This window comes from Carassius gibelio, chromosome B8 (assembly GCF_023724105.1).
Source record: "Carassius gibelio isolate Cgi1373 ecotype wild population from Czech Republic chromosome B8, carGib1.2-hapl.c, whole genome shotgun sequence".
Taxonomy (NCBI): Eukaryota; Metazoa; Chordata; class Actinopteri; order Cypriniformes; family Cyprinidae; genus Carassius; species Carassius gibelio.
The window spans coordinates 21384048-21406315 of NC_068403.1; the positions used below are offsets into that span (position 1 = coordinate 21384048).

At 37.4% G+C, this 22268-nt stretch overlaps 4 protein-coding genes across 8 annotated transcripts in view; 3 read left to right on the forward strand and 1 right to left on the reverse strand.

The window, feature by feature from the left end:
• The first annotated feature begins 59 nt into the window (after positions 1-59).
• On the forward strand, positions 60-3717 carry pold2 (polymerase (DNA directed), delta 2, regulatory subunit). 3 transcript variants are annotated; one of them, XM_052563369.1, is made up of 11 exons: positions 60-229; positions 323-579; positions 653-774; positions 873-996; positions 1098-1212; positions 1709-1907; positions 2016-2096; positions 2252-2409; positions 2496-2623; positions 3247-3348; positions 3451-3717. In XM_052563369.1, exons 2-11 carry the CDS (start codon positions 366-368, stop codon positions 3609-3611), a joined length of 1404 nt encoding a protein of 467 aa, XP_052419329.1. In that variant the 5' UTR covers positions 60-229; positions 323-365; the 3' UTR covers positions 3612-3717. The 3 variants fall into 3 exon arrangements, with proteins under 3 accessions (XP_052419329.1, XP_052419328.1, XP_052419330.1); XM_052563368.1 differs by having other exon boundaries at positions 67-229; positions 364-579; XM_052563370.1 differs by having other exon boundaries at positions 84-126; positions 364-579.
• Positions 3718-4556: 839 nt separating this feature from the next.
• On the forward strand, positions 4557-7158 carry pqbp1 (polyglutamine binding protein 1). The gene is made up of 7 exons (XM_052562548.1): positions 4557-4665; positions 4836-4902; positions 5017-5128; positions 5253-5353; positions 5442-5651; positions 5744-5822; positions 6798-7158. Exons 2-7 carry the CDS (start codon positions 4836-4838, stop codon positions 6976-6978), a joined length of 750 nt encoding a protein of 249 aa, XP_052418508.1. The 5' UTR covers positions 4557-4665; the 3' UTR covers positions 6979-7158.
• A 2195-nt stretch (positions 7159-9353) lies between these two features.
• On the reverse strand, positions 9354-18191 carry gpkow (G patch domain and KOW motifs). Its single transcript, XM_052564358.1, has 11 exons — positions 17989-18191; positions 17677-17858; positions 17114-17253; positions 14136-14242; positions 12548-12752; positions 12322-12454; positions 11490-11670; positions 11278-11401; positions 11015-11084; positions 10825-10910; positions 9354-10061 (listed from the first exon to the last, which is right to left on the reverse strand). Exons 1-11 carry the CDS (start codon positions 18168-18170, stop codon positions 9933-9935), a joined length of 1539 nt encoding a protein of 512 aa, XP_052420318.1. The 5' UTR covers positions 18171-18191; the 3' UTR covers positions 9354-9932.
• Positions 18192-19303: 1112 nt separating this feature from the next.
• Positions 19304-22268, forward strand: part of LOC127963268 (membrane-associated guanylate kinase, WW and PDZ domain-containing protein 2) — a 66623-nt gene continuing 63658 nt past the window's right edge. For all 3 annotated transcript variants that reach the window (XM_052563085.1, XM_052563086.1, XM_052563087.1), the window contains exon 1: positions 19304-19596. The gene's annotated coding sequence lies outside the window, so the exon portion shown is untranslated. The remainder of the gene's footprint in view (positions 19597-22268) is intronic.

Below are 22268 nucleotides of genomic sequence, written 5' to 3' on the forward strand. Positions count from 1 at the left end.
TTATAGTCCCTTAACATAAACGCTAGAGGCTTTTATTTTGAAAGCGTGTCACTAGCGGAACTCGCGTCACATTTTCGTAGAGGTCATAGGTGAAATATTTAGCGGGAGATACCAAAAATCAACAGAGTAGTTCTGCCTGGATTTTTGTTATTAATTTAGTTTACTTTATCATCTAATCAATCTAGATTTACAATATATTGTAGAAAATTACCAGCAAATAAGAAGCAAGGTAAGAAAGTGAAGCTACTGGGCAGTTAGCACACATTACGACGCGCGCGTATATACTCTCCTAATATTGGATTTATATTCTATTTACAAACAGTTGTTTACTCGATCATTTAACGTCCAGAAACGTGTCTTCAGTCATGTTCTCAGACGTGCTCGCGCCGAAGGAGACGCTGTTGTCCGCTCCAGGCTCCGAGGAACCGGTGTTTGAGCGTCAGCAGCTCTCGTACAGCGGCTGCTCGGACAGATTCCGCCTCGGAGAGCGCAGCTTCAGCCGCCAGTACGCGCACATCTACGCCACCAGACTCATGCAGATGAGAGACATCCTCAACGACAGAGCCGCGCACACGTGGGGTGAGAAACCTCTACAGTCACTGTTGTTGTTGTACCTGAAGCACTTCTGAACATGAATGGATGTGTGTGGCAGGCGGGGTCGTGCCCATCAGGAAGCTGTGTGACCTGCAGATGGGTGAACAGTGTATAATAGTGGGCACCATCTTCAAAAACATGGAGCTGCAGCCTTCCATCCTGAAGGAGATCAGTGAGGAGGTAAACCCACCAGATGTTACAAACTTCAGCTTTGTGTTCTCTCTCTCTCTCTCTCTTCTGTGTCTTACCTTCTTTTAACATCTCTGGTCTCTCTTCAGCACAATCTGTTGCCCCAGCCACCTCGGTCCAAATACATTAGCCAATCCGATGAGCTTATTTTGGAGGATGAGCTGCAGAGGATTAAACTGGAAGGCAACATCGACACACCCAAGTTTGTAACAGGTGGGATACGAAAATGTTAGGGAATATTTTTCAGCATATAGCAAGACTGATCTGTCTCAATCTTCTTAATGCTTTGTGGTGAAATGATGTTTTTTTTTTAGGCAGTGTAATTGCCATCATGGGTGCAGAGAAGAATGATGGGAAGTTCACTGTTGAAGATTTCTGCATGGCCGACCTTCCTCCACAGACACCCAGACCGTCTCTCAGCTCAGACAGGTACAGACACACACCTTAAAAATTAAACATCAAGTGAGTGTTATATAGTGGCAAATGTTATCTAAATACAAGAATGAGGGAAATAAGAATACTATATATAAATATATAAATATAATTTATTTTTTAATGTTTAAAGGTGCCATGAAATCAAAATCGATTATTGCTTTATTTCTTTTTAGATATTGCACTATTTATTATTATGAAGGATTTATCACTGCACTTAATGTTTTTGGAAATCGTTTGTACATTTTATTATGACAGACATATGTAAGATATAGGACATAATAGTGAAGAAAAGACTCATTTTTCAGCTGAATCTGATATATCATGCATCCTTAGTGTTGATGTTGCGCACACACACATCTGGTAATCACAAGAGGATTCTTTGACTACAATCATGTTTTTGTAAGCAGGGTGAATACAGGGTGAATTTAAAGGTTATTTAGTATTAACTCACTTTCACCTTTAACCCTTTGATGTTTTACTGGTCGCACAGGTTTGTACTTCTTGCCTCTGGCCTGGGGTTGAACGGCAGCAGAGCAGACAGCATGATGGGATTGCAGCTTCTGGTGGATATGGTAACTGGACAGCTTGGCGATGAGGGGGAGCAGAGCGGAGCAGCATCCATCTCTAGAGTCATACTAGCTGGAAACCTGCTGAGTCAAAGCACTCAGGACAAAGACTCAACAACCAAGGTGTCAAGTGGGACTTAACTTTTAAGAAGCACCAATCTTACATTTTAAGCAGAATTCTTTAACATAGAGAGAATTCATCTTGTAAATTAAGCTCTTTTCCATTTGAAGGCAAAGTACCTGACTAAGAAGACTCAGGCTGGGAGTGTGGAGGCTATCAGACTGCTGGACGAGCTTCTAATGCAGCTAGTGGTGAGTGTGGAGACCAAAAGAGCTCAGGGCGTTATTTGAGACATGGCCAAAATACATTGTATTCAGTATTTCAAGCTTCTAGGACCGGGTCCCATAGTTCATAGTTGTCATACTGCTAAATGCATAACCTGCAATGTGTGATTTGTCCACTGTAGGCCTCTGTTCCTGTAGATGTCATGCCTGGACAGTATGACCCAACAAACTACACTCTTCCCCAGCAGCCTCTGCACCGCTGCATGTTCCCTCTCTCTGTGCCCTTCCCCACCCTGCAGCTGGTCAGCAACCCTTACCAAGCTGTGGTAGATGGTATCCGGTGAGTAACTACCCGTGTTTATCCTCTGTCAGTGATGTGATGTGGTAAGCAGCTCTTGACAGTGAGTGTCTTGTGGTTTCTCTCAGGTTCTTGGGCACAGCAGGACAGAACATCAGTGATATTGTGAAGTACAGCAGCATGGATGATCATCTGGAAATATTGGAGAGCACACTGAGACTCCGCCATCTGGCTCCCACTGCTCCGGACACACTAGGTCTGGACAGACTGCTGTTTTCTCTGTTTATTTATAAGTTTGGAACAGTTTTTGGTTATTTTAACTTTTTATTAAAGGGGTGTTCTTGGTTATTTTAGCCTAATAGCTGTGTACCGCAATTCAAATGAACAAAATCATGAGCTTCACATTAATGTATGCACACACTGACTGATTACTGAGTATTACATTCAAAACATTGTATTTTTGTGTTTATTTTCACATTTCTGATAAAGAGTCCCTAGCTGGTGATGGGAAAAATATGAAATGGGAGAAAAAAATAGTAAACTTTTTTTTTTCAGTTCCCACAACAAGCATTTGTGTGTTCCCCTGAAAAAAATAGTTTTTCCTCCAGCCCTGTGTGCAAAAGAAAGCATTCGCATTGAAATATTGTTTCTCCCTTCAATGTCCTTTTAGGGGCTCTGTATTTTGAAGATATTTTACTTTGTTTGTTTTATTCCATAGTTTAATAAACCCTACAGTGTGTCTATTTCAGGCCTTGAAAAATCATTTGAATTTATAAAACGAACAAATATTAATGTTGAAATCATTGGAACATCTCTTTGTATTACTGTAAGCATTGTGAAAATGCTGGATTGTTCTGACTCGTTTTGGTGGCCCTGTAGGTTGTTACCCGTTCTATCAGAAAGACCCCTTTATTATGGAAGAGTGTCCTCATGTGTACTTCAGTGGAAATGCACCAAGTTACCAATGTAAACGAGTCACAGGTAAATAGAAGACTATTTAATAATATAAACAGCAGCACTGTTTAACAACGTGGCCAGACATTACTATTTGTATGGTGATTTTTGTCTTCCTTTTCGTCTCAGGACCTGAAGGACAAGAGGTTCTCCTAGTAGCAATCCCAGAGTTCAGCAGCACACAGACGGCCTGTCTTGTGAACCTGCGCACCTTAGAGTGTGAGCCTGTCTGCTTCTCCTCTTTTTCCACAGAGGATGAGGAGGATACTGAGATGAACATCAGCCATTAAACACTCGCTTATCAACATCTGACCCTCGTTCCTGTAGACTGTCCAACAAAGACTTGTTTCTGTTGTTGTGTTGTTTGTTAATAAAGCTCTCTCTTTTGTATGGAAACATTCGTTTCTTTTCCCACATGTGGTGTTACATCGTACAATGAACCTTGTGTTTCTAAAAAATTAAACGTCATTAGCCTCATGTATTTACCTAAATTAACATAAATGGTAGATGATGCTCATTTGGATTCCTCTATGCATAGTCCTCAAGAGAAAGTCTAATATTTCGATGCAGTGTTAGTATATAGATTAAATGCCATCAGATGAACCCTTTATTTTAACATTGTGAAGCAATTTCTTCAATAGTTTTAGCTTTGAAGTCCAGGAGCCAGATACATATAGTTCTCAACAGAAAATAGCTGGTTGATTATTTACTGTGAAGCACTGTCTGCTGGAACTCTATAATACTGGACAGATCAGATCTTTTATTTTTAATTGAACTTTTATTGAGACATGTAACAACAATTTAAGACAATAAAACAGTTGAGAAAAGCACAACGTGCTTAGAACAAATATTGTTTACAAAACTGCAGACGTTACTTTATAATACTTGGTTAACATCAGCAAAGGATTTGCATAGAGACACTCTGGTATTTCTTCCTGAAGAAAATACTAAATCAATAGTGTGGTCTTTAAAGTGTAGCTTTATCATCTATTAAAAAAAAGCAGCATCTCCAAAATCATAAGAATTACTGTATATATAGTAAGTCTAGGGCAGTTTTGTCGCCATCTGCCGTTGAAAGAAAAATTATATATATATATATATATATATATATATATATATATATATATATATATATATATATATATATATATATACGATTATTTTTTTATATTATTTCTAATTACCATATTGTCTATTTTCAGAAAAATGTATTTTCTAAAATAAAATTGATCGTTCAGATGACGTCACATTAAGCTTTTGTCACGTCATTATTCTGCGCCGTCGCTTGTTTGGCCCTTTCAATGAGACGTCTACCACATAACTAAACTTTTGGCCATAATAAAGGTAAAGTATGCATTCGCTTTAATTATTTTTTTTAATTAAATTGCATGTGTCATATCCTGTCTGTTATTTACATACGAGAGACGCTCTCTGTCAGCGCAGTTTGAGAGAGTGTGAATTAACGCGTGCCTCGCTTTCTTCTCTGATCAGATGTTCTCTCTCTCTCTCTTCAGATGCCTCTGCCTCCAGCTTTACTTGCACGCCTCGCCAAAAGAGGAATCGTCAAACAGTCCGACCACGGTAAGTTACATCATGCACATTTATATCACTGTGTGATCCATATAAGACATATTATATTAAGACCCCATGCTCAGTTATATTGTTTCTCATCATCATCATCATCATCATCATCAGAGGCTGAAGAGGAGATCATCGCTGAAGACTATGATGATAACAACGTTGATTATGAAGCTACCAGGCTTGAAAATTTACCAGCGAATTGGTACAAAGTTTTTGACCCCACTTGGTAAGCCGTCCATAAATTAATAAATTTCCCATATAATAGTTACCATGGTTAAACAATGAAACGTCCATAATTCCACATTGAAAACTGCTTACTAATAATTACTGTTCTCTTTTCTTGTCCTTAGTGGACTTCCTTACTACTGGAATGTAGAGACCGATTTAGTGTCCTGGTTGTCCCCTAATGAGCCGACTGCTGTCATCACCAAAGCCGCTAAGAAGCAGAAAGGTAATATATGGACATAAGGCATAAGTGTGCACAGATTTTTGTGTGCTATCTAGACATGTGCTGCATCTGTTTGTGTTTTACTCTCCAGGTGAGACTGGACATGACAAAGCAGACAATCACTATGAGAAGGCAGAGAGAGACCGGGATCGAGACAGAGAGAGGGACAGAGAGCGCGAGCGTGAGCGGGACAGAGACAAGGAGGACGGACGGGACAGAGATCGAGATCGAGACAGAGACAGGGAGCGTGACAGACGGATGCGGAGAGATGACAGTGCGCCGTATAGCAAATCAAAGAGGGGTAATTTATGCATTATCTATCTCATAAAACACTTAATTAATAATTCAGTATATTGCCTTTATAAGCCTGAATAAACGTAAACTCCATTTTAGGAGGACCAGGAGGAGGTCGTAAACCGCAGCAGGAGGAAATGGATCCTATGGATCCCAGCGCCTATTCAGATGCTCCAAGGTATGAACGGCTACTTTACAATGAGCACTAGGGCTGTGTTTGGAATTCTATAAGAGCACACTAGTCTTACTTCTACATACTATCTCTTTTCTGTATATACAGTGCCTATAAAAAGTATTCTTGTTTTTATGTTTATGTTTTTATGTTAAACTGCTTTAATTACTATTTTTTTCCCTACATTAATCTACACTCCATACACCGAAATTGTAAAGCAAAAAACTTTTTTTTTTTAGCATCTTTGCAAATTTATAAAAAATAAATAACTTAAAATAATTAAGTAGTTATACCCTTATCTGAGAAGTGAAGTGGTGAGAAGAAGAATGACAGATTACTGCCAAATGCTGATGAGCAAAGCTTGTTGTATCACACAAAAAAGACTTGAGACTGTAAAGGTGCTTCAGCTAAATATTTAGTTGTACTTCTATACTTATTTCAGATTTTAATTATGTATTTGTATAAATTTATGAAGCTGTGACAATTCTGTTTTGCTTTGTCATTATGATGTATGGAGTGTAGATGGATGTGGAAAGAAAGTCATTTAAGGCAGTTTATCATAAGACTGCAACATAACAGAACATGAAAAAAATATGAACACTTTTTATAGGCACTGTTCTATGCAAACTATGTTTTACTAGTAGGGCCTTGTTAAATTAAACGATGAAAAATAACCAAAAAAAACCCCTATATTATTATTCTAACAATATTTTAATACTCTTTTAGAACATTGTCATGATGTCCTCAAGTTAAACTGAACTTTTATAGTGATGAGTTGTAATGAGGATCTTTGAGACACCAGATTTATAAAAATGAAGTGTAGATTAATGATGTCTTACATTGGATGCCTACTAAATTTGGCAATGTTTAGTAGACAAAAAACTGTAATGCATTCAAATTGTGTTTACACAAATTCATAAAAGAGGAAGATTTTATAACAAATTAAAGAACAGTATCATTATGTGGTGCTGTTGCATTTAGGGGCTTATGGTCCACCGGTCTCCCCAAACGCAATGAGGCAAAGACAGGAGCGGACACCACAGCAGCAGGACCCCTGTTCCAGCAGAGGCCGTACCCCAGTCCCGGAGCCGTTCTGAGAGCAAACGCTCAGAACACGAGACGCTTGGAAGAGGATGATGATGATGACGACGACGACGACTGAGCAGGAGTAGTGTGTCTGTAAAGCCTTTATGATGTTTAAAAGGCTCTTGAAATATCTTTTCTTACATTTAGAAGCAACAGTCATTTGTAAATATACCATGTGTTGTGTTTCACATTTTATAAACAATCCCCAATTTACTTAAGCTAGTGATGCAAAATAAACATTTTGTTTAAAGGTGAATGCAGTGGTTTAGTGTTAATTTAAGAAAGTTTTACAAGTTAAAGAATAAATGGTGGATTTTGTAAAGATTCACTTGAATCATCTGAATGACTGCACTCACATAGTACTCAATAGTTTTCAATTAAAAAAACTGTGTGTGTATATGCTGGTCATATAATTAGAATATCATCTAAAAGTTCATTTATTTCACAAATTCCATTCAAAAACTTAAACTTGTATATTATATTCATTCATTACCCACAGATTAATTTTGGTGATTATAACTGACAATGTGGCATGGAGTCGATCGGTCTGTGGCACTGCTCAGGTGTTATAAGAGCCCAGGTTGCTCTGATAGTGGCTTTCAGCTCTTCTGCGTTCTTGGGTCTGGCATATCACATCTTCCTCTTCCCAATACCCCATAGATTTCCTATGGGGTTAAGGTCAGGCGAGTTTGCTGGCCAATTAAGAACAGGGATACCATGGTCCTTAAACCAGGTACTGGTAGCTTTGGCACTGTGTGCAGGTGTAAAGTCCTGTTAGAAAATGAAATCTGCATCTCCATAAAGTTGGTCAGCAGCAGGAAGCATGAAGTGCTCTAAAACTTCCTGGTATACGGCTGCATTGACCTATGGCTTTACACTGGACCTCAAGCAACGTGGATTGTGTTCTTCTCCTCTCTTCTTCTAGACTCTGGGAACCTGACTTCCAAAGGAAATGCAAAATTTACTTTCATCAGAGAACATAACTGTGGACCACTCATCAGCAGTCCAGTCCTTTCTGTCTTTAGCCCAGGCGAGACACTTCTGATGCTGTCTGTTGTTCAAGAGTGGCTTGACACAAAGAATACGACAGCTGAAACCCATGTCTTGCATACATCTGTGCATATTGGTTCTTGAAGCACTGACTCCAGCTGCAGTCCACTCTTTGTGAATCTCCCTCACATTTTTTAAAGGGTTTTGTTTCACAATCCTCTCCAGGGTGCGGTTATCCCTATTTCTTGTACACTTTTTTTCTACCACATCTTTTCCTTCCCTTTGCCTCTCTATTAATGTGCTTGGACACAGAGTTCTGTGAACAGCCAGCCTCTTTTGCAATGACCTTTTGTGTATTGCTCTCCTTTTTCAAGGTGTCAATGGTCATCTTTTGGACAACTGTCAAGTCAGCAGTCTTCCCCATGATTGTGTCCCCTACAGAACTAGACTTAGAGACCATTTGAAGGCCTTTGCAGGTGTTTTGAGTTAATTAGCTGATTAGAGTGTGGCACCAGGTGTCTTCAATATTGAACCTTTTCACAATATTCTAATTTTCTGAGAAACTGAATTTGGGATTTTCCTTAGTTGTCCATTATAATTATAATCTTCAAAATTAAAAGAAATAAACATTTGAAATATATCAGTCTGTGGGTAATGAATGAATATAATATACAAGTTTCACTTTTTGAATGGAATTAGTGACATAAATCAATGTTTTGATGATATTCTAATTATAAGACCAGCACCTGTGTATGTATGTGTGTATAATGTATATATATATATATAATATATATATATATATATATATATATATATATATATATATATATATATATATATATATATATATAATACATGAACCCGGTCGCTCCCTTAAAACCACTTCAGCTGTTATTTAGATTTTTTGAGAATTAGGCATATGCAATATTGGACCCACCGGTGGAGTTGATGTGGTTAATGTGTTTTACCATGCTGAAATGACATTTGTTACCCAGATTTGAACATAAAAAAAATTATATATATATATATGGTAGAGCATTGCGTTATCAAGCGCAAGGTGGGGGGTTCGATTCCCCGGGAACACATGATAAGTAAGAATTGATAGCCTGAATGTGCTGTAAGTCGCTTTGGATAAAAGTGTCTGCTAAATGCTTAAATTAAATTTAATATATATGGATAATCAAGTAAACAAAGTCCAGTAAATATTCATTTTGGAATATTGACATCAGCAATATTAAAATTATGTTTAAATTATTAGAAGCAAAAGAAGACAAGTGTACATTACAGAGTAAAAAGAAAAAGAATATTAATCCGATGACAAAAGTTATATAGTAAATTGTGTACAACAGGTTTTTAGCAAAGTTGAAATTTTCTTGTTAATATATCAGATGATGCAGTAAGATTTATATGGACAAGTAGAGTGATGATTAAATTCTAAAATAAAAAACCATAAAAGGCATATTGAAGATATTTTAACATTTTATTATAAAAGGGTACCCTGAGTGGAAATTCTAGGTGGCTTGTGTATATCTTTGCACATAAACAAATTGAGATCTTTATTGGGCAAAGAAACCAAAGCAGAGTTTCATAAGTGTTTGCATTCTAATTAACTGGCAGTGAGATGCTCTATCCCTAATTACATTGAGTTGAAATATAATTTCCCTGATCAGCAGCAGACACTGAAACACTGATGCTTCTGAACAGATGACCGGTGTAAATGTTCATTATCACTAAACAGAGAGAAATATTGCACTTTTTTTATTTGGCAACATAACAGACTCTTACTAGCAGGATATTATGTTGCATTAAGATCATCCAATTATACAGATATGCCACTGTCACGACGCAAAAATAGTTGCGTCCAAGTATATTTAAAAATACAACACCACGACTAGCAAAATAAATTAAGTCTTGGTCATATTAAAAAATGTACAATGACGTCAATAGCAATGTAGGGAAAAAACAGCCAATCACAGCTCATGTTGCCATCAGAAATAGGTTGGGAAGATGAAGGGTGTGTCGTATCATCCACTTGGCCTCTCAGTGTTCTGTTCCGCCCACATAATGACAGATGGCGTCATAGTCGAGTGTGAACACCTGCTCCTCGTAGCGGTCCAGCTGAACCATGGCTCGACACTTCTCTCGGTCTCGCTTCAGGATGCGGCCCACCTGCAGGACAACGTTTGCATTATGATTCTACAGCAGAAATGCACTACTTTCCATATGGATAAATAAATACATTTTGAAAGACGATTACAGGAGTGAAAAAAAATGTTTGGAAAACCAATGCATATTAAGTGAATAAAAATAACTTAAAGGCTCTGTTCCAAACCCTAGTGCACTTCCTCGCTGTCTCCATTGGCAGCTACTTTCTAAGGTATGTTAACATGTTAATAAGAGGTGATGCATATATGGTACACCCAAATATTTCATTTTAAACAGGTGGATCTACTTTTAGTAGTAAATACATTTTTTATTCACCATCTTGGATTTTGCAGTGCATTCTGGGATAGCATGATCTCCGGAATAAATGTGTAAATGTAATGCTGCCCCACTTTGCCCAGTTGAGGAATAAGCAGGGTTATTTTAGTATTTATTAATATTCAGAATTAGGTTTTTTCTATTTGTTAGCTCTCATTTTAAAATCATTTTTTTTCTCTAGCTTAATTTCTATTACAGTTTTAGTATTTTTTCACTTAATTTTTTCGCTAAGTTTCTCATCTAATATTTATATTTTATTCGAGATTTAATAAGATAAAAAAATTATAATTAATAGTTTTAGTTAACAATAACACTGGGTATTCACATTTTTCTATGTGAAACAGCTTGATGTCAGGAGTGTGTCTAAAAGGCCTATAATGCTAACAAGGTGGCTCCTGAGGGTTTTGGAAGAGAGCTATGCTGTACTACAAAAGCAAGTGAATCCAAATACCTGTCCTCGGTGTTCCCCCAGAACCACCATAATGTAGTCAGAGTCGTTCTTGGGCACAATGGTCTCTAGCATCTTCTGTGTTATATCTGAAACAGACAAATGAGTGAAAACTTACAATCAGCCTTAAGCCCCAAAAAACCCTCAGTGTTAAAATGCATCTTATATTGGTCAAGATCAAAGTGTTTCATACCATCCAGCAGTCTGCCCTCCTCTGTACGACACACACAGGTGTGGGGCGTCAAGACATCCTCGACTCTCATCTAAACACACAAAATTAAAAAGTTACACTTATATGTCAGTAATATCTTAATTAGGAATAAGTGGTAAAAAACGTATTTAAAATGCAGTTTCATTCTGTTTAGCTTATGAAGATGAGAACGCATCCTTTGAAACACCACTTCAGTGTCTCAGCATGAAAACGCACAAACCAGTCTCACTATACTGGTGAAGTACCTTTGAGTTATAGTATTTGCCTCCTTTGAATGTTTTATCTATGAATCGCACACGGAGGTCTCTTTGGAGCCAGGAGGGGACGGGAGGGGAGGGCCGTGACTCCTTTGCTGGAGGAGGCTTCTCTCTGAAAGAACGGATAATTCATGCACCCAAACAAATACAGATTCAGTAACATATACATGCAACCTACTGTTCTTGAGCGTCCGTCTTACCGGTCTGTACTTGATTCTCTGGTTTTTCTTTTCTTCTGATCTCGGTCTCTGTCCTTCACCCTCTCTCGATCTCTGTCCGTCTTTCCTCTGTCATCTTTGCTGTTTAACCTCTCCTCTCGTTCCCTCTGCTGTTCCCGCTCTTTTTCTCTCTCTTTGTTCTTGTGTGCTTTACTAAGACGACCTGGTAGACAGAAAGGACCATTTTAATTGATAAAGATCTGGTAAACAAAATTTAAAGAGTTAAAAAAAATCAACAGTTAGAGGTTTTCCAATGGCTTTTATATTACTCATTTGTGTAAACCGGTTTCACGTGCGCAAACCAGCATGTGTGAAATATGTATGTCAGACCACAAAGCTTCTGATTACAGAAAAACAAAGGCTTACTGGTGATGTTTTGGGTTTGAACTAGGCTAGTTTTCCCACAAGCTCAAATTGCACTTTACACAGTCGATCTGTATTCTCAACTGTTCTCATTCGATTTAAAGACACCATGAAATCCAAACTGATGCATGTCGATGCACATTTATGTAATAGTAACTAACATTAATATAGCTCACAATCCAATAAAATCCTCATGAATAAAATGCCTTGCACTACATTATTTCTCACAGGACATTCAGTTTTATTAGAAGCACTCACATCTTGAAGGTAAATTCATTGTTAATTTGCAATCTTAAAAATAATACTTAGAGGAAAATGCATTTAAGTTGAATAACAAATGCTTTTAGATTTAGCTAGAATAACAAAATCAGGACCAACAACTTTGATGTGTATGTAGAATTGCTGTGAAACTCAGTTTTACACAAATAACAGATGAAGATGTAAGACTTACTAAGGTCTTTGCTGTATTTGTCGTATTCCTTACGGGTGACTAGTTTTAAAGAGTGCTGGATAATGGTTACTGTCTTGCCACCAATGGCCAGTTTAACTACGACTCTGGCATTATCTGGATCCACTCCCTCTATCTGTGAAGGAGACAATGTGAGAACAAAAAAAGAGACAGAAAGAAAATCCGTACTTACACAGAAGTGAATTCAGATGAAGTAAAGTCCACTCACTTTCCCGTACAGGTCTTTATGGGCTCCTGCCAGGACCTGCACACATCCTCCAGGTCCCAGAACCAGCGCCTCCTCTTCCTTTCTCTCCTCACCAGGTTTAGGAGGTCTCTTGGGGACACCAGGCTCCAGGTCTTTAATAGCAGAGCGATCGGCCCCCAAACCCAGCCCTTTAGGCCTTAACTGATGCTCTATGGGCTTCACATCTCTGAAGGGAAATGAGAAAAACAACATTTTTTATAAGAAGCTATTAGGATATTTCAAACATAAACCACAAGCTAACACATATCACACACATGTACATCAACCACCCCCCATAAAGAAAAGAGCAGCCTGTGTGTTTGCCTGTTCATACGAGCGAACAGATGGGCCATTAAGCACAGAAGATTAAAAAGTGTGCAGCCTGTCCGCGCCAAAGATTCTGTCTGTTGGTCTGAAATAATTCTTCACTGCATTTGACATCAAATCATAATCTCATGTCATTAATGTCTCTAGCCAGGACAATAATCCCAACACAAGGAAACATGAGTGGAAAAGACTTGTAGAGAGCCAAACATCACGTGCATTAGAAAGAGCTTCTCACTCAAAACAGTGACGAAACTACAAAAAAAGACACTGCAGAGGTCAAATATAAAACACACTAAAGCAGACGAGCTGTTTGAAACCTTTTCACACATGGTCAATGTGAGGTGGTTTATAATGTTGGACACATGGATATATGTATCATTTCATTTTCCTTATTATTTAAAAGAGGTTAAACTGGGTTAGCTTAAAAAAAAGACCATATGTGTAAATGAACGGGCAGCCTTGAATAAAAAATTATCTTTCAAGTAAAAAATAAATAATAATAACCATAAAAAGGGGTTCACATAATTATGTAACCAAGCACTTAAACCAAAACATAATAGATCATTAAAAATAATTTCACAAAAATAATACTAATAGTAATTGTTCATAGTTTTTTTACAGTTAAAGCTGCGGTAGGGAACTTTTGACGCTCTAGCGGTTAATAAACAGAACTGCTTGCGTCTTGCGGAAGAACATCGTAGCCGAAACTACTTCTCTCTGTTTATCTCAATGAAGAATCACAAAGGTACTGGGTTACTCCACCGCGGTACCCCCGAAGCAATCTAAAATAGTCTGAATATAAACACTTATTATAGGTGCACCCTAGTGATTCAGGACAAGCTAAAAACACGGTTTGGAAAATGGATTCGTTGTGTACTCGCTTATTATATACATTTTTCTATATTTTGAACACAAACAAAGTTACGGACCGCAGCTCTGATTGGTTGTTTTTTACCGGGAGCGCATGACTTTCTGCAAATGGCAATAGGACCACTGGGAGGAGCCAGAGGAGCTTGATTTTTTCACAGATTATCTGTCTCATATTCTACTTTCAGGACATAATGACAGGTTTAACAAATACGTAAAAAATATATTTTTACGAAAGTTACCTACTGCAGCTTTAAAACATTTTATTTGAATATTGCTGAGAGTCAAGAGCACCTTAAAACCAATAACAAAAAAAAAATCCAATACATGTTTTTATTTCATTTACAATTTAACTGAAAGAAAAAAAGGTCTGTACTGTTTAAATGTGCGTCCGATCCCCTCTTCTTGCTTCCAGCCCATTCCCTTCAGCATGGCCATCCCATAAGCCTCCACAGGAACACGTTCATAGTCAGCATCTGTGGACTGAACCAGAACAGATATCCACTCTATAGCATATTGAAAACACATCTCAAACAACTCCACAGAGCAATCAAGAACACATTCAGACCCAAAACACTAATTAGAAACACACACATCAACCTACAGAGAAGATGATAATTAGATGAAATATTACAGCTTCTTTATGCAATGAATAAACAAGCGCTTTGACAGGCAGAGTCAAATTTACTCAATGATTCTGAGCGAGTTAAAGCCTAATCGAGCTGTAGCTGGCGCTCTCACAACAATCTTCAAGTGATGGACTCGCACTGCAGGAGAAAATGACACTGGAGGTGCGAGTAAGAAAGAGAGAGAGGGAGTTTATGCAGAGTAAGCTGTTTGGATGCAGCAGGAGAGTTCTTCCTCACTCATTTCATTAGGACACACCCTTATCCACCACACACACACACACACACACACACACACACACATTAAATGCAACAAGAGCACTGCATGTGCAATGACCTTGAACTGCCCTGTGCTGACACCACATTTGGCCCCATTACTGGACAACAGCTCGAGCAGCCGATAGAACACTAATGAGAGTTAATAAAATACACTTCATAAATCAACAGCTACAATTGCATTAGAAATCCTCAGCATGTACGAACACACTGATGCGTCCCAGACTAGTCAAAGAAGGAGATCTACAAGGAAAGAATAATCTTGCTTTACAAGATTTTCCCATTCGTTTTCGATACCGTTTGCTATGATGAACTCGACAATAAAATGTATCCCATGAGCAGCGTTCTCCGAAATATTCAGAAAAAAAAACACATAAGCAATGCATGGTGCTTTAAAAGGTGCTGAATAATTTCTGTTCCCAATTTTATATATAGATAGATAAAAAAAATAAAAAATAAAAAAAATTATATATATATATATATATATATATATATATATATATATATTTTTTTTTTTTTTTTAAATATATATTTATTATGTATATATATATATAAGGGCCGGGACTCGATTAAAAAAATGTATCTAATTAATTAGAGGCTTTGTAATTAATTAATCGAAATTAATCGCATTTTAATTGCATATAAATATTTGACCTGAGAACAGTGAGAAGTAATTTTTTTTTCACATGGATTTATAGTATACCATTGAATAATGACTAAATACATAAGCTTAAGCAACAAAATATTGTTTATTTTTGTTCAACCAAGTCTAGCAGACCAGTGCAATTTTTGCCATTAAGTGTAGCAATAGCATATTTAGAGACAATTTAGAAATAGTACATTTCAGAAATTCAGGAAGCTTATAGGTGCTGGAACCTTCTGTAAAGTGTTTTTTTTAAGTAAAACACAATACTGTCAAGTACATTCAGAACATTGGAAACCCTGACTATTAGAAAACATCTCTCTGTTGCTTCAGAGGCCATAACATACTAAGTCCAACTCTCAATAACCTTGGCCAAAACAATAAAGAGTTTAACATAAACTGCCAGTTGCTCCAACAAAATAATAAATAGTGTAAAAGTGTAAAGTCCACGCTAGCTGCTATATGTTTTGCGTTTAGGTGATACTTGAGGTTCGATGCGGTGATATGCGAACGCTAGTTTGTGCTCCAGTATAATCGGTCCGCCGAAACTCATCCAGTGAGAAACGTTCCGCGGTGCAAAAATAAGTTATTTTTTTGTAATTAATTGATCTTAATTAACGCGTTATTTTTTGTGTAATTAATTAAACTCAATTAAGTCCCGCCCCTAATATATATACATATATCTATTTCACTAGTAGTTCACTGTATGAAGATTCTTTGGGTATAATATGTCACAGTTTGCTTATACTTACTTACATAAATGTATTAGTGTCCTGTACCTACTAGTAAAATATGTATATCAAAAATTATATCTGGAGTCTGGATAATTATTGGTTTGACTGTGCATAAATTCTTGTTAAAACTACAACGTAAAGCAGTCAAGAGCGGTGAGTGATTTTTCTTTCATTTTCTTGGATTAACATTACAGCAGCTAGTAGCTAAATTAGGCACGGTCACTTTAAGAGACGATGAACGCATCTTTTTCCTCAACTGTTTACTTTCACTTAAGAAATAACTGACAAATAACTGAAAAAAAAAAAAAAGTTTTTTCGGGCATACTTTCCAAGGCGGGTATTTTGACATAGTTTGTATGTATTTGTCAGCACAAGAGCAAAAAGAAGCAAATTCGTTGTAAATTACAAGCGTTTTTGAGACGCCTTTTTCTGCGTTAGTCCTGAACACCGTGGTACTGAATTGGGCTCTTTCACATCCTTTGTTATTTACCTTTAGTATTTGTTCGTTCATGTGCAGGAGGGACTGTCCGTGATACGCGGCTCTCTCTCCTCACCGAACACAGCGCGCGAGTGACCAGCTACTCAGTTCAGCTTTTCCGCGTCTTATGTTTGGATGCTTGATACCGATTGTTAGCGACGGGCTTGAGCCAGCTACTAAACACGCAGTCTTTGAGCCATAGATCGTTATAGGTAAATTTTCCCATTGTGATAGCCAGGATGATTTCAATTAAGCTAAGCAGCGACTCTGACTCCGTATGATACAGTATGATCGGAGTCCGCGCGGGTTTCTGTGAAAGTCCTTCTGACAAGTCTGTATGCTGCCGCATGGACGTTGTAGTTCTGGAACACTGTGATACCAGTGTGATACCACCCAGATTCGTCATACAGAACTACAACAGGCGAAACAAATGAATGCTGTTACCGCTGCGAGCGCATTTTGATGGAAGAAAAAATTAATGGACTAGCATATCAATTTTAAATGTTTTTATGACCTTGTATTGAAAATCCGGACGTTTTTATGGCCTTCATTCCTGGATAGACCATCATCCATTTTTTGTGTCAATCTTGAACCTACCGACTCTGGTCGCAAATCCACTTTGACTGTGTCTCCATCCTCAAAACCCTGAGGGGCCTGGTTCTGCATGAGAAGAGGAATGGAAAGGTTCGAATCCATCTGCGGTCCATTCTTCCATCTCTCCTGGTGCTTTTGAGACTCTGCAGAAAATGACATTCAAACAGAAACAGAACATTGAATGAACTAAATGTAAGAAATGTAAAAAAAAAACAAAACACTGAAATCCTAAAGCAAAGCTAGTAACATTATCTCAAAAGTAGACAAACTCAGCATGGTTATGTATTAAAACCTAGTAATACTTAACATTTTATGGCATCGTCGGCTATGTTTTACACTACAGTCAGTGTAAATGTTCTAAATATCATGGAGCTGAATGGTTACAATTTTGACCTACAAGGATATAAGCGTAGTACTCCAGAGTGAATGCTACAAATATTTTTTTTTCTTTCTGCCAATTTTATATTAGTAAATGAATGCCCAAGTATGTCCCCTAGGTAGACATCTTAATAGGTTTTGAAACACAGCCATAACCTAAAGAACGATTTAAAAATCAATTTACACACCTTCGATGAGTTCTTTAACGGCTAGGGACTCCACCGTGTCCTGTTGCCCTGGCTGGGACGGGTCTCTGCTCTGGGACGGGTCTCTGCTCGTGTCCCCTCGATCAGCAGCATCCTGCCGGTACCAGCGGTTCTTGTGGATCAACGGGATGATCAGCTCCTTCGGTTTCTCCACCGGTTTGGTTCTGTAGAAGTGACAGATACATAAAAGTCGAAGCACATGGCACATGATGAGACAGAAATAATAAACGTCACACTAACGTTACTTTCAATTAGGCTATTTGCTAACCTAGCTAACGCTAGCATTCTACTCACCCTTTAAGTTCTTTCCCTTCGACTTCAACTAAATAATCTCGCTCTTCCGCTTTCCCGGGTTTAACCTTACTCAAAGTTTTACTAAAACCGAAAGATATTGGGCCAGACTTTTTGCCTCCATCGTCTTGGCTGATATTATCATTCAGTGATTCACGCTCCTGATGCAGCTCCGGCAACGCCATGATTGTTGTGTGCTGCAGACGCTGGTACATGTAGTTTTATTGGACAGACAGTTCTATATTCCTGGAGGTCCCAAAGACTACAATTCCGATAATGCAACACAGTACGCACTACTGTATTTCGTTTTGTAAAAATACATAATAGAAAATATAGTTTAACACTTGTTAAGGATAAGGATTTTTTCTATTATTTTATTTACTAATACATTAATACCTAAATAATGAATATTAGTTCTACCTTGTTCAACTCACCTTGCAGTGACCCCTAAATTAGATAAACTTGGTGTGAAATTTTACTATGGAAAATATAAATCCAAGCATATATGAATGAATGTTGTGATAAAAAAAAAAAAAAAAAAAAAAAAAAAAAAATATATATATATATATATATATATATATATATATATATATATATATATATATATATATATATATATATTCATGATTTAAGCAACACTATTACATAATTTAATAATAATAATAATAATAATAATAATAATAATAATAATAATAATAATAAACACATGATAGGTAAAAATTGCACTGTAAGTCGCTTTGGATAAAGTCTGCTAAATGCATAATTTTTTTTTTTATTTAATTTAATAATAATAATTATTATTATTCAGTCTAGTTGTTTATAATTTGCCAGTGATGTAGGGTCATAGATTTGCCCTAAAAAGAGCATCAGTGAGTGAGGCAAGAAATCTCTTCATGACTGACCCAGGACAAGGTGGAAAAAAAAAACTGTGACCAAAGACTGGGGCGACTCTGTCTCGTTGACAAAAAAAACATAGACTATGTACACAAACCATGTCTACTTTTATTATCCAGACAAGTTTTGCTGAAAAAAAAAATTGCGAACCATCTTATTTTGGTTTCCTGGTTTTAGCTGAAAGAATGTGCCATTTTATTATTCTTGGAGATCACCAACCCATCTGGTTTGAGCTTGTTTAAATGGAAGAGGCGGTAAAACACAACTAGTTTCCCAACTCACTTCCCATCCAAATCCTCCCATTTCACCTGTCCGTATTTTGCTCCCTGACCTGAGGTGCTTTAAACAAAACCGGCAAACCTGGTTCGTTTACACAAGGGGCGGCTCTTCCCTTTAAATCATTCCCTCCCCTCAGCGCCTCCAACATCGCTTCTTACTCTTACTCTTTCTCTTATCGCCTGCGCCTGGGAATACTGAAGCGGGCGCTAGAAGCGACCTGGCCCGCTCACACGCATCGCTTCCCGCAGCACGCCTTCACGGACATCCGTGGCACTGTCCTCCGGCTCATCATCGATCCTGTCGCCGTGCTCTGCGAGAAGACAGACTCAGCATAACCGATGCCATGTAACGCATCAGCGCATTTATCCAGAAAGTCAAAACAATTGCCCGGATTGAAACGCTTTGGGACGCGATGAAGAGAAAGCGGTCACTATGAAGGTAAGGGATCTGCCATTGATTGTAAGTGGACGTGTTGCTGTGTGGAAATCACTCAAGGTGCTGCTACTGTCAAGAACATTGAAAAAAGCTCTTTAGTTTGTTCAGGACACAAGTTATCTCTGGCCTGAAAACCACAATCCAATGACAGTGGCTGTTGTTTTGGAGTGTCTACAGCCAAGTGGAAACGCGCTGTCCGATGTGCGGTTTTTTCCCCCCTCGCAGAGCATCGTCACGGGTCCCGAGCTGAACACACACTCACACACACTGAACACACACTGAACACACACGCGTCTGGCGCGCGTCTCAGCTGCGAGCGGATAGTGCTCTCTCTAGACACTGACAACATTTAGAAGTCGCAGAAAGTTACAGATCTCGCAGCATCCTCCGAATAATTAACAGTAAGGACATCTCTTGAGGAATTTGACCGTCGGGGTCAAGTCTCGTTTTCATCAATGTATATAGACGCGTTTAAAAGGATGATTTTTGAACGGCTGAATTGTTTGAAAAGAATGTGTGTGTGTCAGCGACAGTGCAGGTGAGTGTTTTCTGCTAAATATCCGTGTTGTCTGAATGTTTGGACTGTAAATGTGGGTGTGGGAGAGACGCGAGACAGAAAGATGCGTGGAATCTGTGGTTGCCAAATACAACAGTTTATGCTACAGTATGTTAGTTCTGATCTATCTATCTATCTATCTATCTATCTATCTATCTATCTATCTATCTATCTATCTATCTATCTATCTATCTATCTATCTATCTATCCTTTTTTAATTTTAGACTAAAAGTCACCATTTGTTTTGTTTTTTGTTATTTATTATGTCTAGATAATTACTTCTTAATGAAGTTAAAATATAACAGCTGTTTGGACAGTTTTGTTCTTTGATAAATGTGGAAGTAATTTTCATACTATAATATTTTACTTATTTATTTATAATATTTTTTATAAATTAAGTATTATTATTTTAGTATTATATTAATTTATCATTAACAGTTATTTGTTTTATAGATCATAAAACAGTTTATTATGCACAGTATGTTCAATCTGTGTATCAATATTATTTACTATCTATCTATCTATCTATCTATCTATCTATCTATCTATCTATCTATCTATCTATCTATCTATCTATCTATCTATCTATATACTAATAATAAACTATTTGTATACTTAATAAATAACTTTTAATGATAGGGTAATTAATGTGATTTGTATACATCTCTCTCTCTCTCTCTCTCTCTCTGTATATATATATATATTTCTTATTTCTTTCAGTAATTTGTTTATTTGTTAGTATAGTACAGTACAGCATATATATATAATTTATTTATTTATTTCAGTAATTCTTTCATTTGTTAGTACAGTTATTATTAACCTTCATCTGCTTATTTAGATGGGTCCAGACATGATCAGGCTGAATTTATTTAGCTTGTTTGTTTTCACACCGATGGAAAATGTATTTTTGATGTTGTAAATCTGTTGTAAATCTTGGTTTAACTGTCTTGCATGTCATCAACTTGATGCGTGTCTTTGCATTTCATCAGGTTTGAACGGTGATTTCTATGTAACTTTCCTTGTTTGTGTAACTTTGAATCGTAGTCATTTGTATGTGACTGGCGTACGTGCCAAAGAAACAGGCAGAGAGATGCTGAGTTGTTGAGGTGTGTGTGTTTGGGTGTGACTGTCCTGATGTGCTGCTGAAATAATGAATGTTGTGACCCAGACTTCACAACAGTGCATTGCTGAAGGCTCAGGGAGCAGTCAAGGTTATCCAACAGTTATGAATCATTCATTAATATGAGAAAGAGACGGAGGATGAGGCAGAAGTCTGAAGAAAGCAACAATTGCAATACTCCCCATCCCGAATCCTTGAGAAACACTCACTTCACAATACAGGCTGTGTGTGTGTGTGTGTGTGTGTGTGGACATATGGTTGTGTGTATAATAACGCTAGCCTCTCCTCACCTTCTCAATTTCAGCTAAATTATAAATCCAACTTCTGGCCAATTACTTATAATCGTCTTATTGAGGCTGTCTGAATGTTCCTTCATTTGAGTCCATCTGATAGAGCGTCTGCTAATGAGATGAGTCTGATCCTCTGTGCAGAGCATGTTTTGTGCACGGTTGTTAATTGTGTGATTATATGCACAGTCCACACTTCACTTCATGCATATTCAAGGTGATGTGTAGAAGGTGTGGTTGAAGGAGAGGGAGATGTGGGGATGCTGCAGTTTACCCTTGCTGTGTAGGACAGCACTGCAAGACGATTCTGCCTCTTTGAGCTCACTGTTTGCATTACAAGACCATCACAATCTGCTAATCTGTTTCAGTTTGTTGAGTCTCAGATGTCTAATGCAATCAACATCAGTCATATTATGTGAGAAACTGTGAAGGTCATTGGTAAAGGAAGTGATGTCACACTAAACTTCAAAAAAAAAAAAAAAAAAAAGATTACTAGTCGAGTACATTTTCATATTCATATTAATTTACAAAAAAATACAATTTCAGTCTTTCTGCTGTAAAACTTCACATTTAATTCACCGTTACTTGCCATTTCTTTGTAATTCATTGTGAAATTTACTAGCAGTTTCTTAAAGAAAATTTATTTGAATCCAGCTTTTTTACGGTTAGTTCATCCAGAAATAAAAATTCTGTCACTGTGTTCTAAACCTCA

Excerpts from the sequence above, each read along its gene's own strand:
- pqbp1 (XM_052562548.1), top strand. The coding sequence starts at position 4,836 with ATGCCTCTGCCTCCAGCTTTACTTGCACGCCTCGCCAAAAGAGGAATC. Across the intron at positions 4,903-5,016 it reads CGTCAAACAGTCCGACCACG|AGGCTGAAGAGGAGATCATC; the intron begins GTAAGTTACATC and ends CATCATCATCAG. Across the intron at positions 5,652-5,743 it reads GTATAGCAAATCAAAGAGGG|GAGGACCAGGAGGAGGTCGT; the intron begins GTAATTTATGCA and ends ACTCCATTTTAG.
- gpkow (XM_052564358.1), bottom strand. The coding sequence starts at position 18,170 with ATGGCGTTGCCGGAGCTGCATCAGGAGCGTGAATCACTGAATGATAAT. Across the intron at positions 14,243-17,113 it reads TGGATTTGCGACCAGAGTCG|TCCACAGATGCTGACTATGA; the intron begins GTAGGTTCAAGA and ends GTTCTGGTTCAG. Across the intron at positions 11,402-11,489 it reads AGAGAATCAAGTACAGACCG|AGAGAAGCCTCCTCCAGCAA; the intron begins GTAAGACGGACG and ends CCGTTCTTTCAG.
- pold2 (XM_052563369.1), top strand. The coding sequence starts at position 366 with ATGTTCTCAGACGTGCTCGCGCCGAAGGAGACGCTGTTGTCCGCTCCA. Across the intron at positions 775-872 it reads TGAAGGAGATCAGTGAGGAG|CACAATCTGTTGCCCCAGCC; the intron begins GTAAACCCACCA and ends GTCTCTCTTCAG. Across the intron at positions 3,349-3,450 it reads CCAATGTAAACGAGTCACAG|GACCTGAAGGACAAGAGGTT; the intron begins GTAAATAGAAGA and ends TTTTCGTCTCAG.